Below are 13,952 nucleotides of genomic sequence, written 5' to 3'. Positions count from 1 at the left end.
CTGTTCAGGTGGACTTTAAAGATTCCATGGCACTTTTCGAAAAGAGAGTTTCTCCCGGGGTTCTGTCCAACAATCCATTTATTTTAGGGTTGTTTGTGGGACGCTTCTTTGTCTACAAAATACCCAGTCACTACACTTTACAGTAAATCCCGTGAAGCACTGTGAATCACCCTCCAACATGAAAGGTGCTAGATTAAATGTAATTTTTTTATTATCCACTTAGCCGTATTTCCCTGTCTCACTTTTAATAAGGACCCTTATATATTTGGAGTGGTTTTTTTTCTCCTAACAGTAATTGTGAAACCATGGATGTCTCAAAATCATCTGATTCTGTTTAAACTAATCCTGAGACCAAAACACTTGCGAACCACAAGCCCATCTTTGTCGACAGAAATGTTCCCTGAAGGTTCATTGACTTCAAGAGGGAGCAGAGCAGAGCAGAGCGGCTACAAAGGGACCAATTCATGAAGTGAATGCACTGTCATGTGAAAAGGATTGATCTGGACACGCTAACTCGGACACGCTAACTCCGTTCATCCTATCTTTCTTTTTTATAATCTTCCCCCCCCCACCCCACACCACCCCCACTCCAGCATTTCCGTTTGATTTTCTTTTGTTGGCCAAATGAGCTGTGCTCTTACCAGAATGTGACGCAGTTCATCAAAGCACACGCTCCACACACTAACACTAACACACACTAACAGCCAGTTAATGTCCCCTACACCTCCCATTGCCACTCGCACAGAATCAAAAGGCTCGAGACCGAGCCTATCCTCATTTACTTCCCGACACCCAATGCATTGCTGGGAGGAAAAACTCCATTGTTGGGAGTGCCGTCCTTTGTATGAGACATTAAACTAAGGTCCCGTCTGCCTCGTTCAGTGGACGATAAAAATCCCTTGTCACTGTTTGAAAAGAGAAGGGAGTTTCTCGCGGTGTGCTGGCCAATAATTGTTTGAATGAAACTAATTATTTACTTCATGGCTACTTGCGGAATTTTGCTGTCGGCAGCGTTTGCTTCCAAAAGAAGGACTGGACTTTACATTAACTTCTGTAAAGCTCTTTGAGATGTAAAAGGCGCTTTACCAAACGCAAGGATTATTATTAAGAACGAGGCTGAAAATATAGCCTGTGTGATCAACACGTCTTTAAAATTTACAATTGTGCAGGATTGTAGAAAACTGCTTAAATTCAGCCTTAATATGGCAACTGGTTTTCCAAAAACTGCTTACAAAGCAAGACTGAATTGAAGAATTTGACAATTTAAACTTAAATTATAAGACAAAAAGCTTTCATAGGGACAGACCAGATGGAATTTTAGGCCTTCTATTTTGTCACCTGGGGATCCATGTGCTTTTTAAAACAAACAGAGCAAATGTGAATAGTAATAAATAATCCTTGCATTATAATATAGTGCTTCATCGCGTCATTGGGACATCCCAAAGCGCTTCACAGAATACTCTGTGAAGTGAATTGACTGTATTTTCTGGGCGAAACCTTTGCGTTTTACAAACCATCTTCCTCGTTCACTGAACCTTATCCACAAGAGATGGATACCTTTTTCTTACAAAATAAAATCACAATCAGAAATGCAGCGTGATATAAATACCCGTAAACTTTATTAAATGTGTGCTTTTTTTAAAAAAAACTTTTTAAATTAGGTAAAAAAATACCCAATACAGAAATAGCACCCCAGTTAAAGAAATCTGTGAATAGAATATTATAGTAACACAATTAGTAATTCTGTAAAAAATAACTTTCTGCCCAGAGTTTTGTCTATTTTTACAGATAGATTGTGGGCTCCTGTCTCCAAGCCGAGCTGATGTAACTGTGCTAGGTTGTTCATTCTATGATCTTGCCTAATAGTGTGGCTAATATTTTATTAAATAAATAATTCGAAACAAAATGCTTTGAGCATAAGGATAGAGCAACTCCTCAAACTAAAGTTTACTTACAATAATAGCTTCTGCTTATTTTTTTGTTTATTTTAAAAAAAGTTCCAACTTTTGCACAAACTGCCTTACTGGGAAGAGTTCACATGAATCGCTTCTCTCAATCGTCCCAGCCAAAGTTCTGACCCGTCATTTGGTAAAATTTCATGTTGAAAGGCCGGTAAAAGTCTCTGAGCCTCTGAACCACCTCGGGGTCAATGTTGGGATGGGTTCTGCCTTTTGTTTTGCCCAGGCAGTGGGGTTTGCTGCTGCCCTCTGGCTTCTTCAAGCAGGGGAAGCCCTTGGTCTGATTAAAGTAGAAATGTTTGTCTGTGATGATTCTCTTCAGCCCCAGGAAGTCCTGCACCTTGCCCAGCTCTCCGGCTGGGTCGCTGATGAGCCTCTCCCCGCTCACAAACAAGATCTGCCGCATGGGGAAGTACTGCAGCCAATTCTCCAGGTGCTTGGCATAGATGCCAATCTGGATGGCGCTCCACGAGGTGTCAATCAGGCCTGTAGTCCTGTTTTTGAAGGTCAAGCTCTCAAAGCTGGGGATATCGGGCTTTTTGGAGAGAGTCTGAGTGTAATCGGAGATAGCACGAGTCACAGGGTCACGGACCACCACAATCAGCTTGGCGTCCTTGGACATTGCGTGGATACGAGGAGGCGTCTCCTTGGTCACGTAGTAACTGGGCGTTTTCTCCATGGTGACTTGTCCATCCAGAGTTTTTGGCATCAAGTCCCTGAGGGGGGAAAGAGGAACAAGTTAAGATGAGAATATTTCCTCTAGCAATTTACTGGAAAACCTTTACACAAGTGTAGATTAATATGAACCAGCCTGATTTTGCTTCAGATGTTTTATATTGTCCGCATGTGTGGAAGCGGAGAGGCAGAGAGAAACTTGGATACATCTGAATGGGCGTCTGGATGGATCAATGGTCAATTCCTGCCTAAACTTGTCCTGGAGAGACAGCCTACACTATAAGCTCAAGTCTCCATGTGGAGCGTGAACCCATAACCTTCTGACCCGGAGCTGAGATGAAAGATTAATTGTAATACTTTGAATATATTGTCTATAACATCAAAGTGCTTCACAGGCCATTGCTGTACAGTGGAGTGACTGAGCATGTATTTGTAGGTGAACAGGGCAACTAATTTGTACAGCAATGAGCCCCGAACAGCTACAAAGCCAATGACCTTTTCGAATAATGTCATGGTATTGATAACATCCATCTGAACAGATGGACGGGACCTCGGTTTAATGTTAAAGTTGTTGTGCTGGTGTGTCAGCCAACAGTGTGAACTCATGATGTTGTGGCTTGAACCCACAAAATACAGTCAATTCACTTTACAGTGTACTCTGTGAAGCGCTTTGAGACGTCTCGAAGATGTGATAAGGTGCAATATGAAATGCAAGGATTATTATTATTATTCTAATAACCTTCTGGAGCAAAGGCGTGAGTGTATTTCACCAATTTATTCTCATTACTATTAAGAAAAGTCATGTTATTGAAATAAAAATGATTTGCCAACCGCCCTGTAATTTTAGAAAATAAAATGTCAAAAGGATGGTCACAATGAAAATAGGAGGGTTGTGGGTGGAGATAATAATAATAATAATAATAATAATAATCTCTGCTGTTGATATAGCTCCTTATCACATCTTTGAGACGTCTCAAAGCACTTCACAAAATATACTGTATAGTGAATTGACTGAATATTTTACGGGCGAAAATAATCTGCAGAATGTTCACCTCGGTGCTACTGACAGCGTAGTAGCGGCTGTGTCGGGAGCAGAACCGGTGTTTAGCGGCTGATGACTTTGAGCCTCAACACTTAAGATTATTGCCAGTCACAATGAAGTCCATTACAAGCCCAGGCACTGGAAGGAGCCATGATGAGGGCCCGAGGCTATAAACTGAGCAATACAATGTCATGTTGGCTGTCACAGAGTGCTTGTTTTATGCGCGATATTTCTTTTGGAAGGAGTGTGTCATACTAAATAAGAAACAAGGGGAAGGAAAGGGAATAGAGAAAATCTGATTTTTTTTCTTTTTCTCTTATTTACTGGCAGTGCTTGCTCAGCTGGGGATGAACTTATTTCAAGTGCAAGGAATAATAATCCCTCCAAAACACAAAACAATAATAAATTGGTCATTTTCAATCCACAGCTGTTTGTGGGACACTGCTGTGCGCAATTGGCTGCCGCGTTTCGCCCACAAATATACAGTCAATTCACTTTGCAGCATATTCTATGAAGTGCTTTGAGACGTCGAGAAGATGTGATCAGGCGCTATATCAAATGCAAGGATTATTATTAACTGAGGTGAGTTTTATAAATTGGTGTCTTGCTGTTGCTATTTCAAAGAAACACTAAGATTTTCTCCTGGTTTATTCTGGATTTAATTCCCTTTCCCTCCCCACCCCCTCCCAAACCCAAACCCCCCCACACACACACCACCCAGCCACTTCTCATCCAAATTTATTCCCAAATCGAAATGAATCTCGTTATTTATGGGATATTCCAGATGCCACGTTTATGCAGCATGACTATATGATGTTCACTTTCGTTTCTAATCTATTATTTTCTTAAAAAAACACTCAGACACTACCCTGTATGAAGAGCACTATATAAATACAAGTTGTTCTTTTCTACGTGCAAGCCGCTTTGTAATTGCAAGTTATCAGTAAAAGATATATCGCTGGCTCGGTTACATTTCTTCATAAACCAGTAAAGTGGAGACTGTGCATTTGAAGGTGAATTTCAGGTGTAGGAGGACATTCAGCCCATCCTGCCAGTTGGACTATTGGCAGATCGTTTAATCCCATTTCTTTGCCTTTTCTCCAAACCCCTTAATTTCCGAGTGTCTCTTTCTCTTTAAACTTTGAAATTGATTACAGCCTCCCCAGATTTCAGGGGCAGTGCATTCCACACACTCCACCTGAAAAATTGTTTGCTGGTCTCGCTTCTGACCTGTTTAGCCGTCTTTTTTTAAGAAGAGTCGGTCACTTATTCAGCTCGCTAATTCTTCACACCTCAATCGAGAGAATGAGCAGAAAGAACCCTTTGTGCCAATGCTCCTTGTGCATTTGTCATCAACCACACACAATCCTCTGTGTGTCTCACTCAGCAACTCCACACCCTGTAAGATTAGGATGTCATCGCTCTGTGCCTCACTCTGTTAGAGGTCTCTCTACCCTCAGAGTTATCGCCCAGTGTTTTGCTGAACCGCACAGATTTTATTCCGTGCTGTGCGGCTAATGTGTTCCCTGTTGGTAAGATTGCGAATTGGACCAACAACATAAAAGTGGATTATAAATGATTTACATCCACTGCTCTGCCACTTCAATCTATTTCAGGCTTGGGGAATTCAAAACCAAGAGCACATTTTAATTATTAATTAAACGGTACATACAGCTACTGAAAGCCAAGGGCCAGTGTGAAGGGGAGGGTGATGAGAGTACTTTCTAACTCTTATCACACTGCATGGAACAAACATCAGATTAAAACCTAAATCACAAACAAATATATTTGGGGAAGACAGGTTTGCAGGGCTATGGGGAGACTGCGGGGGAGTGGGATTGATTTGGGAAGCTCTTTTCAAAGAGCTGGCACAGACACGATGGGCTGAATGGCCTCCTTCTGTGCTGGACAATTCTATGATTCTATGAAAGAAGAAGTTACGTGAACTCCCAGTCTAATGAATAAGAAGATATCAAGACACTTCACTTGAGACAAGAACTGGAACAATACGTGACCTCACAGAGCCATGATTCCAGACTAAACCACAGTAAAAAAAAGTAAAACTACTACTGATACTAATTTGGTCACTCAATCCACAACTGTTTGTGCGACACTGCTGTGCGCAATTGGCTGCCAGGTTTGCAAGTATTATTATTTGGCAACAGAACAAAAATCATACATCAAATCAAACTCACAAAATGTCACTTCCTGGTACTCTGGGTGTTCTATTTGATAATCAGTACATTTTATAAAGAACCTTCCACATCAGGAGGAACATCTTAAAGTGCTTCACAGGATTTACTGTAAAGTATAGTGACTGTATTTTGTGAATGGGGCAGTCAACTTACACCCAGCAGTGTCCCCCCACAAACGGGTACAAATTGAATAGCCAATTATATTAGTTGCGCAGATCACCAGAATAAACTCCCTTCTCTTTTCGAGCAATACCACGGAGTGGGGTGGGGGCGCGGGGGTTAACATACCCCTAAACGGGCAGATGGGAAGCACTTACTTTATGTTGCAATTATCTATTGTGGCAGTGATCAAGGGCATGTCGTATAGCTCGGACCTGTCCTGTGGCAAGTCCACAATGTTTGAAACCAGCTGTAATCTCCTCACTGTTGACTTTGGTTGAGTTCATTTGTATTTACTTCATTTGACTTCGCAAATGATTTCTTTCATCGTTTCCTTATTAACAAGGTCAGCTCAAAGGTTATGAGGGCAGGGTTACGAAAACTATGGTATAGACGAGAAACTAAATGAGCAGCTAATGCGAGGGAAGTGATATGTTTTCAAAGTTAAAGCCATTGCACATGTATGATTTTGCAGCAGTTACTGCAGAAAGCTCTGACTTGGTATTGTCTGTCATCATTTCCACTTTGGAAAGTGGAAACCAATGTAATGACACATTGGTGCATCAAGAGAAACCCTCCCTGATGTGCGGGAAACCGATAACCAATTTCCAGGGCATCTGGTCAGGCGCTCCAAAACCCTATAATTGCAAGTTGTTGTTGTTGTCGTCGTTATCTGGTAACATTGTCCATGCAGTGGCAGACCAAAGCCTTGACGTGTACGTACTGACCAATGATCAGACCCTGTTATACCGATCGGTTGGTAGTTTTATGACCCTCTCTCCCCTTCCCCACTTTCCCCCCGAAACCTCCGTGTTACAACAGAGCTCCACTCGTGTTGCGAATTAGACCCTTATTCTGAAACTCCTCCAGAATCAGAGTCTTGTTGCCAGAAAGGTTGCAATGACCTTCACGGTTGCTGGAAAGCAAAGTTCACGAGACTCCTTTTACTGCAGTCTGTTTGCTGGAAGTCATTGCCTTTTGGTGTCTCCGAATTATATTCGTTTTAAATTAAATGAGGGCATTTGCAAAAATGAGCATCGTCTCCAGTGGAATTGAATTCTGGCTGCTTAATAGTCATCCTGATAGAAATTGCCACCAGGTTTCTGAAGGCAGTTGTTTTTTTTACTTAAAGTAACAATTTAAGTACTTTTCAAGATAAGATATTTCCCCCCTCCCCCACCCATCGGAAAGGGAAAACACATTAGGGTTTTCTTTTCTTCAATAACTCGGCAATTGTCAGACTCCGAACCGGCCAAGTTTACACACAGGATAATTGACAGCTGGAATAGGTTAGCAGGAAGGGTGGTCGGGGCCAGGGACGTTGGGACTTATTTAAGGAGCTGCGTGGAGCTGTAATGTGAAGCAAATCAGTCCGGTATTCTGGAAGCAAGGGATCAACTAGGCCAAAGGGCTTTCCTCATCCAAAGCTCCCGTGCGATTTCATCTAATTCGTCGGAAGTCGATTGTTTTGGGGACTTAATAGCTGGAACGCCACAAGCCACTGCAGAAGTCCGAAACTGTCATTCTTTATTATTATACATAGAGCTTTTGAATGGCCCAGTCCTACACTGCCTGAGCCCAGTAAGCCCCCGCAGGACTGGGCCATTCAAAACCAAAAGGTCACGGGATTGAACCCTGAGCTGGGTTCTCCAATTGGCCTCAGGACCCGGGAGTTTAGGAGGGAAAAAATCCCAGTCAGGGTTCGCTGCTCCAGATGACTCTCCAGAGATGGTTCCTATTTAATCCCTGTCAGAAGGTACATGTATTCTGTGAAGCTCTTTGAAATGTCTAGAAAACGTGAAAATCGCTATATCAAATGGAAGGATAATAAAATAAAAATGTATGGACGTTGCATGAGTTCCATAGATGCTATATCAAAGGAAAGGGCTCATCAGTCCAACTCGTCCATGACCATGTTTATACTCCATTTGAGAGCCCCATCTCTCATTTTCCCCTCTGTTCTCTTCTCCCTCCTGTTCTCTGAAATACATTGATGCTCTTTGCTTCAACCACAGCTGCCACCACCCTCTGTGTGAAGAGGTTCCTCCTGAATTCCCTGTTAGATCCATTTCAAGATATCTTCTATTGATGCCCTCCAGTTTGGACTGACCAACATGTGGAAATAGCTTCTTTCTGCCCCCAGTCTCTGGAACTCTATCCCAGAGTCCCTTCACCTCGCCCCTTTTTTTGCCTCCTTCAAAGTCCATCTTAAGATCTTCCTGGTTGACGATATCTTCAGTCATATAAATGCAATTTGTTGCTGTAATCCATCTCCATCTGAGCAAATCTTTTTTACGATCACAAACACTTCTATCAGGTCCCCTCTCAATCATCTCAACTTTAGAGAGAAAATCTGTAACATGAGGTCAGGGGAGAGGGTGGTTGGACTGGCCTGAGATATTAAACCGATTGCCAGCACTATAAAGTCTCACACCTCAAAAAAAAACCATCTCCTGGGCGTGGGGCCATATGCCATAGAAGGAAAAAAGAAGTCAAGCTGGGGAGGGGGAGGGGGGGATTTGGGAGAGCAAGGGAGAGAATTAGTGGGGGAAATGTATGGGAATTTAGTTTTGAAATATTATCTGGTGATCGGCACTGATTGTGGGCAAACCATCAACGTCGCATGAGACTGTATATTTTTGATATACAGTTCCGACAGCCATGGACAATTGCCCGGTCTTCTGACCTCACACCTGCCCAACCCAACATGCTCCAGTGCTCCAGTTGCCCATTGGCCGAGCTGACATATTTGGGATTGGGTTTCTTTGACCCTCATGTCACATGATCTGTCACGGAGGTCGTGTGCTTTGCCGCCAGGAAGTGGCCGTCTCTGAAACACATGTGAAAGTCATTCATTAAATCGAACTGGAAACCAAGATTCTCCAGGAGCCCATTAGGTGTAATGGTGATGTTAACTCTTTGAGTTCTGAATTTGCCATCTTGTATTTTCAGAGGAGGGAAAAACCTGATGAAACGAATTGTTGCATTTAGTATCGTGCCTGTTAGGGGGGATTACATCTCAAAGCGCTTTGTAGGTAACAGCTCTCAAGTGTAGTGATGGTGTATGCCTACACATTCCTTTCTTTTAGCTGTGTAACTATAGGAATGGAATCCTGTAGCTGAGTGGTTAGAGCACTCGTCTCGCAAATGAGAGGACTTGGGTTTGATTCCCGGGCAGGGCAAAACCTTGGGCAAATTTTCTTACTCCACACGCCTCTGTTTATCCCATAGGCTCTGGAACTCCATCCCCCAGTGCCTTCGCCGCTTCCTCCCTTTCCTCCTTCAAGGCCGGTCTCAAGACCTTTCTCTTCAACCGTGCCTTCAGCTCTCCTCTCGACTCTCTACCCCTTCCTCGCTCCCTCCCTTCCCTCCCCTCACCCTGACCATTTCCCCCCTGCTCGGGTCCTGACCCAACTGTCCAGCGCCTTGGGACGTCCTCCCGACGTGAAAGGCACTCTATAAATGAAATCTTGTTGTTGTTGTTTACCTAGCAGTAAGTAGGAACCTGGTTGTTAGTCAATGGGTGGATCGCTTCTCCAGGGATCTAATAGTGTGTTAAAAAAACAAGTAAAAATAATAATAATTTGGTCATTCAATCCATGACTGTGTATGGGACTTCACTGTGCGCAATTGGCTGCCGCGTTTTGCCCCCAAAAACACAAAGCCAATTCGCTTTGCAGTATATTCTGTGAAGCGCTTTGAGATGTCTTGAAGACGTGATAAGGCGCTATATTAAATGTAAGGATTATTATATTACTATAACGAAGGAAAAAGTCATAAGAAGTGATACTGAACTTGTATAAAATATCTCCCCTGTACAATTCTGATCCCTGTATTACAATGAGGAAAACTTGCATTGTATAATCTAATGAAGGGGGTAACATTGTTAGCTGGAATTGGACTCCTGACTTATGAGAAGAGATTACTAAAGCTGGAAATGTTCACAATGTAAAAGACAGTGGAGATCTTACTTAGTGTCTCAAGGGGAAAAATCAGAGGTACCGTTCTTCAGAGAAGACATTAACACAAAATCTCATCCATCTCTTTTGGTGGACGGTAAAATCAATGACTCAAATGAAAAAAGAAAGGGTTTCTTTCCCCAGTGTCCTGGTCAACATTCCAACAGATTGAATTCATCATTCACTTCATGGCTGTTTGCGGAAGCTCGCTGAGTACAAATTGGCTGCTAAGTTTGCTCACAAATAGTCACTACACTCAACAGCAATTAGATGGGTTGCTATTTTGAGATGTTTCAAAGTTGTTTGAAATGGCCATTCATCTAGAACAAGGTGAACTCAAACGATGGGTGGGTGAATGAACCGAGAATTCAACCGAGATTTAACTACTTTGAGCAACTACACAGAGCAGAACAACACACAGAGTAGATAACCCAGGGAGATGATGGGGACCAATTATACCTACACATTCAAAAGGGAGTTGTGCAAAGCAGTGTAACTCTCAATTTCAGTCTTATTGTGGACGTTGCCTCCGTTTTAAGAACTGTGGGACACTGCTGTGTGCAATTGGCTGCCAAGTTTCACCCACAAAATATACAGTGAAATTTACTTAACAGTATATCCTGTGAAGCGCTTTGAGACGTCTTGAAGATGTAATAAGGTACTGCATCAAATGCAAGTATTATTATTATTATTACTCGTGCAGCAACAACAACAACAAAATATTTTTGCACAGCGCCTTTCATATCAGGAGGACGTCCCAAGGCACTGGACAGTCAGGGATCTACACATTGCCTTAATAGGAAGATGTGGTCTTGCAAACTCAGACTCGGAGGAAGTTCGGTCTCAATGTAAAACCTGGAGGTTAATTCTGGATGAGACATTAACGAATAGATTTTTCCTTGTGCATTGGCAGGATAGGTGACTTTATGGTGGTAGAACTCTTACGGTGGGTGTTTAGCAAATTATTGATGGCACAGCCATTAATCAAAAACTTTTTAACTTCAATAAACTTCAATTGCATTCTCCTCAAAACCTAAACACAGCTGCAGGGATCGCCCCCATAAAATCAGTTTCTGCACGGCATAAAGTCTATTTAATCTTTGACAATTTAAGTCCAAAGAACAGGAGAGACATGAAGTTTCCCAGCTGCTTGGGCAAAACGTTTTCATTTTCTGTCGGCCACGTTCGTTAGCAAATGCCTGCAGATTTCTGCCTTCACTTTGTACTGGTTTTATCGGACAGCTGTCAAAGTAATTGGTTTATTTAATAAGAAAACATGTTAATATTAGACAAAGGAATTTAGATGCACGTTAACAGTTGAAGCATAGCTCAGAGTTGCAAAGAAACCACATCTGTGATCTGTCCTGGACTAGCGTAAAAATGCACGTTGACATCTTCTTCCTGTAACGTGGCTTATCAAAGGGCAATCTACCTTTATTAACAAGCTTTAAGTGCTGGAATTAGCAACTGAGTAATATGACAGGAGCCGAGTCTGGTGGAAGCCAAATGCACATTGAGGATCAGGTTTTACAGATGTGTAAAACCTTCTCCCTGCTTTTCTTTGATTCCATCAATTTCACAGGAACGCTGGCCTCGCTTGCTGCACCTGAAGCCCAAGCTCGGGCCTGAAATTCCACCTGCTCTTAGCCTGAAACACCCATTGCGCCTGATGTTTAAGGTCGTGCTGAATTTTTTTTGGTAAAAATTCTTCAACCTGAATTTAAAATAATAATCAATGATAATAATCCTTTGATGTAGCATTGTTGAGCGCTTCACAGAATACGCTATAAAGCGAATTGACTGTGTATTTTGTGAGCGAAATGCCAGATTTCTGCGGTTCTTTTATTTAGCCATAAATATATGTATCTCTATAAATGCTTCCAGATTAAGACTGAATTGAAGGATTTCCACAGTTCTATGCAATCTTAAATATCAGGACATAATGGTCTCACAGGCTAAATCTAAGTGGAATTTCAGGACTAAGGAGAATTGCAAAATGTCACAAACATTATTACCCTGTATCAGTTTTAGGATGAGGGCAGTTTGCTGGACCAATAAGATTTGATTAATGAGGATGCCCTGGAAATATATTGATCTGCCCAGAGGTGCTATTGTCATTCCCCTTTGTTCACTCTCCATTTGTCGACCCATCTAATTTGTGCCTGTCTCAATCCCGCTAGCTATCTATGTAATGAGGGTGAAACCATCTGATTGCAAACAACTCGCTGATTTCAGTGGACCTTTAAGTGTGAACCAAAACAAAGCATTAACGTGAAAGAAAGGTACAGATTTGGCAGCAGCTTGGTGGGAATTTAAATTGAACAAATTGACATTTCCTGAAAAAAATTTGCAATTGTTACCTTAATAAGTAAAGCGTTACTTATTTCTGGTAATATCAGTACTTTAAACTGTACGTCTTTGCCCGTGCTGGCTCTCTGCAAGCTGTGTTGGTGAATGCATAAATATAAGAGAACCAGTGGTGGCACAGACACGATGGGCCGAATGGCCTCGTTCTGTGCTTTAAAGTTCTATGATTCTATGGTGGATCTAATGGGGAATTTCGAAGGAATGTCACGCAGAGGCTCATGAGGATGCAGTGGTTGAAGCAAATAACATCAAAGTGTATAAGAGAGATATGTTAAATACCCTCTGGGATGCTACAACAACAACTTTCACTTATATAATGCCCTCCACACAGGGTAGCGTCTCAGAGTGGGGGAGTCTGACTCCAAGCCGTGGGGGGGGGGGGTTACCGTAAGTACAAAAGAAAGGTTTTCAGGTGGGACTTTCAAAAGGGCAGAGAGGGGGCAAGGTGGAGGGATTGAGGGAGAGTTATTCCAGAGTTTCGGGGCGTAGTGGCCGAAAGCGCAACCTCCAATGGTGGAGTGGAGGGCGCGAGGGTTAAGCAGGAGGCCGGTGCCAGTCGAGCGATCGGAGAGGTAGGGAGATACCAGGGAGGTAAGGGAATTGAACATGAGTTTTTGTATAGTGTTTGTATAGCCTCTTGCTACCAGTGTGTGTGGTGCTATATAAATGCAAGTTGTTCCTATTGTTGTTGCTGTAGCTTGATGCATACATGAAGGAGAAGGGGACCGAGGGGACCAGGATGAGTGGTGACTTGTGTAGGATACAAACATGAGCACTGGCACTATTTGAGCTGAACAGCCTGTCTTTGTGCCGTACTGCTCTGGGTAAAAGGTCTTCTCCAATATCCCTTCCTAATGCCCATCAGTTAATCGGATAAAATTGGTGGTTTTGTATGTGTGGAGCATTGCTGGCACAGATTAGCTATGATGTTTGCCTCTGTGTAAAGCCCAGGAGCAGCTTTGCTACAAGTGACCTATTTCCATTTAAGCAGCTCTGCTGAATCAGCACAACAGAGCAATCCTAATGAAATGGTAGAAACTGCCACACAAGAGGAGGTTGTTCATCCCATTGAACCTGAGCTGGTGTTACCTCCTCCACTGGAGCGAAATACTCTAATCCCCCCGCTTTCCCCACTTTGGTTCTGCTACAGGTTGTCCTGTTTTGGTGAGTTGTTCATTTTCCTGATCATATCCTTGAACTTCCCCTCTTCCATGCCTTCAATCTTTTTGTCCCCACACGCTGGAACTCTATCCCACAGTCCCTCCGCCTCACCCCCTCTCTTGCCTCCTTCAAGTTCCGTCGAAAGACCCTCCTCTTCGACCCTGACTTCAGCCACCCTCTTCCCCCTATTCCCCTCTGCTCTCCACCCTTCCTGACCCCCAGCTCCCAGTTCGGGTCCAAAACCCCCTGATTGTCCAGCACCCTGGGACATCTTTCCGACGTGAAGGATGCTATAAAGTGTAATTTGTTGTTGTTGTTCATCTCCTCTCCATCTCTATCGAAACCTTTCAGCATTTAATCTTCTCTACTTGATCCTCTCCTGTCTTTGATGCACTGTGATGTTCACATGTCACGCAATATTACAGCACAAATGGGC

At 42.8% G+C, this 13,952-nt stretch overlaps 1 protein-coding gene across 1 annotated transcript in view; it reads right to left on the bottom strand.

Moving 5' to 3' along the window:
• Window positions 1–1,612: 1,612 nt before the first annotated feature.
• Window positions 1,613–13,952, bottom strand: part of LOC103175712 (heparan sulfate glucosamine 3-O-sulfotransferase 3A1-like) — a 61,912-nt gene continuing 49,572 nt past the window's right edge. The window contains exon 3 of the mRNA XM_042342572.1: window positions 1,613–2,674. Within this exon, the coding sequence (XP_042198506.1) occupies window positions 2,053–2,674 (622 nt within the window). The 3' untranslated portion in view covers window positions 1,613–2,052. The remainder of the gene's footprint in view (window positions 2,675–13,952) is intronic.

The sequence above is a fragment of the Callorhinchus milii genome, unplaced genomic scaffold (assembly GCF_018977255.1).
Source record: "Callorhinchus milii isolate IMCB2004 unplaced genomic scaffold, IMCB_Cmil_1.0 Scaffold20, whole genome shotgun sequence".
In the NCBI taxonomy this organism is placed as follows: Eukaryota; Metazoa; Chordata; class Chondrichthyes; order Chimaeriformes; family Callorhinchidae; genus Callorhinchus; species Callorhinchus milii.
This window is presented reverse-complemented; position numbering and strand designations above follow the sequence as displayed.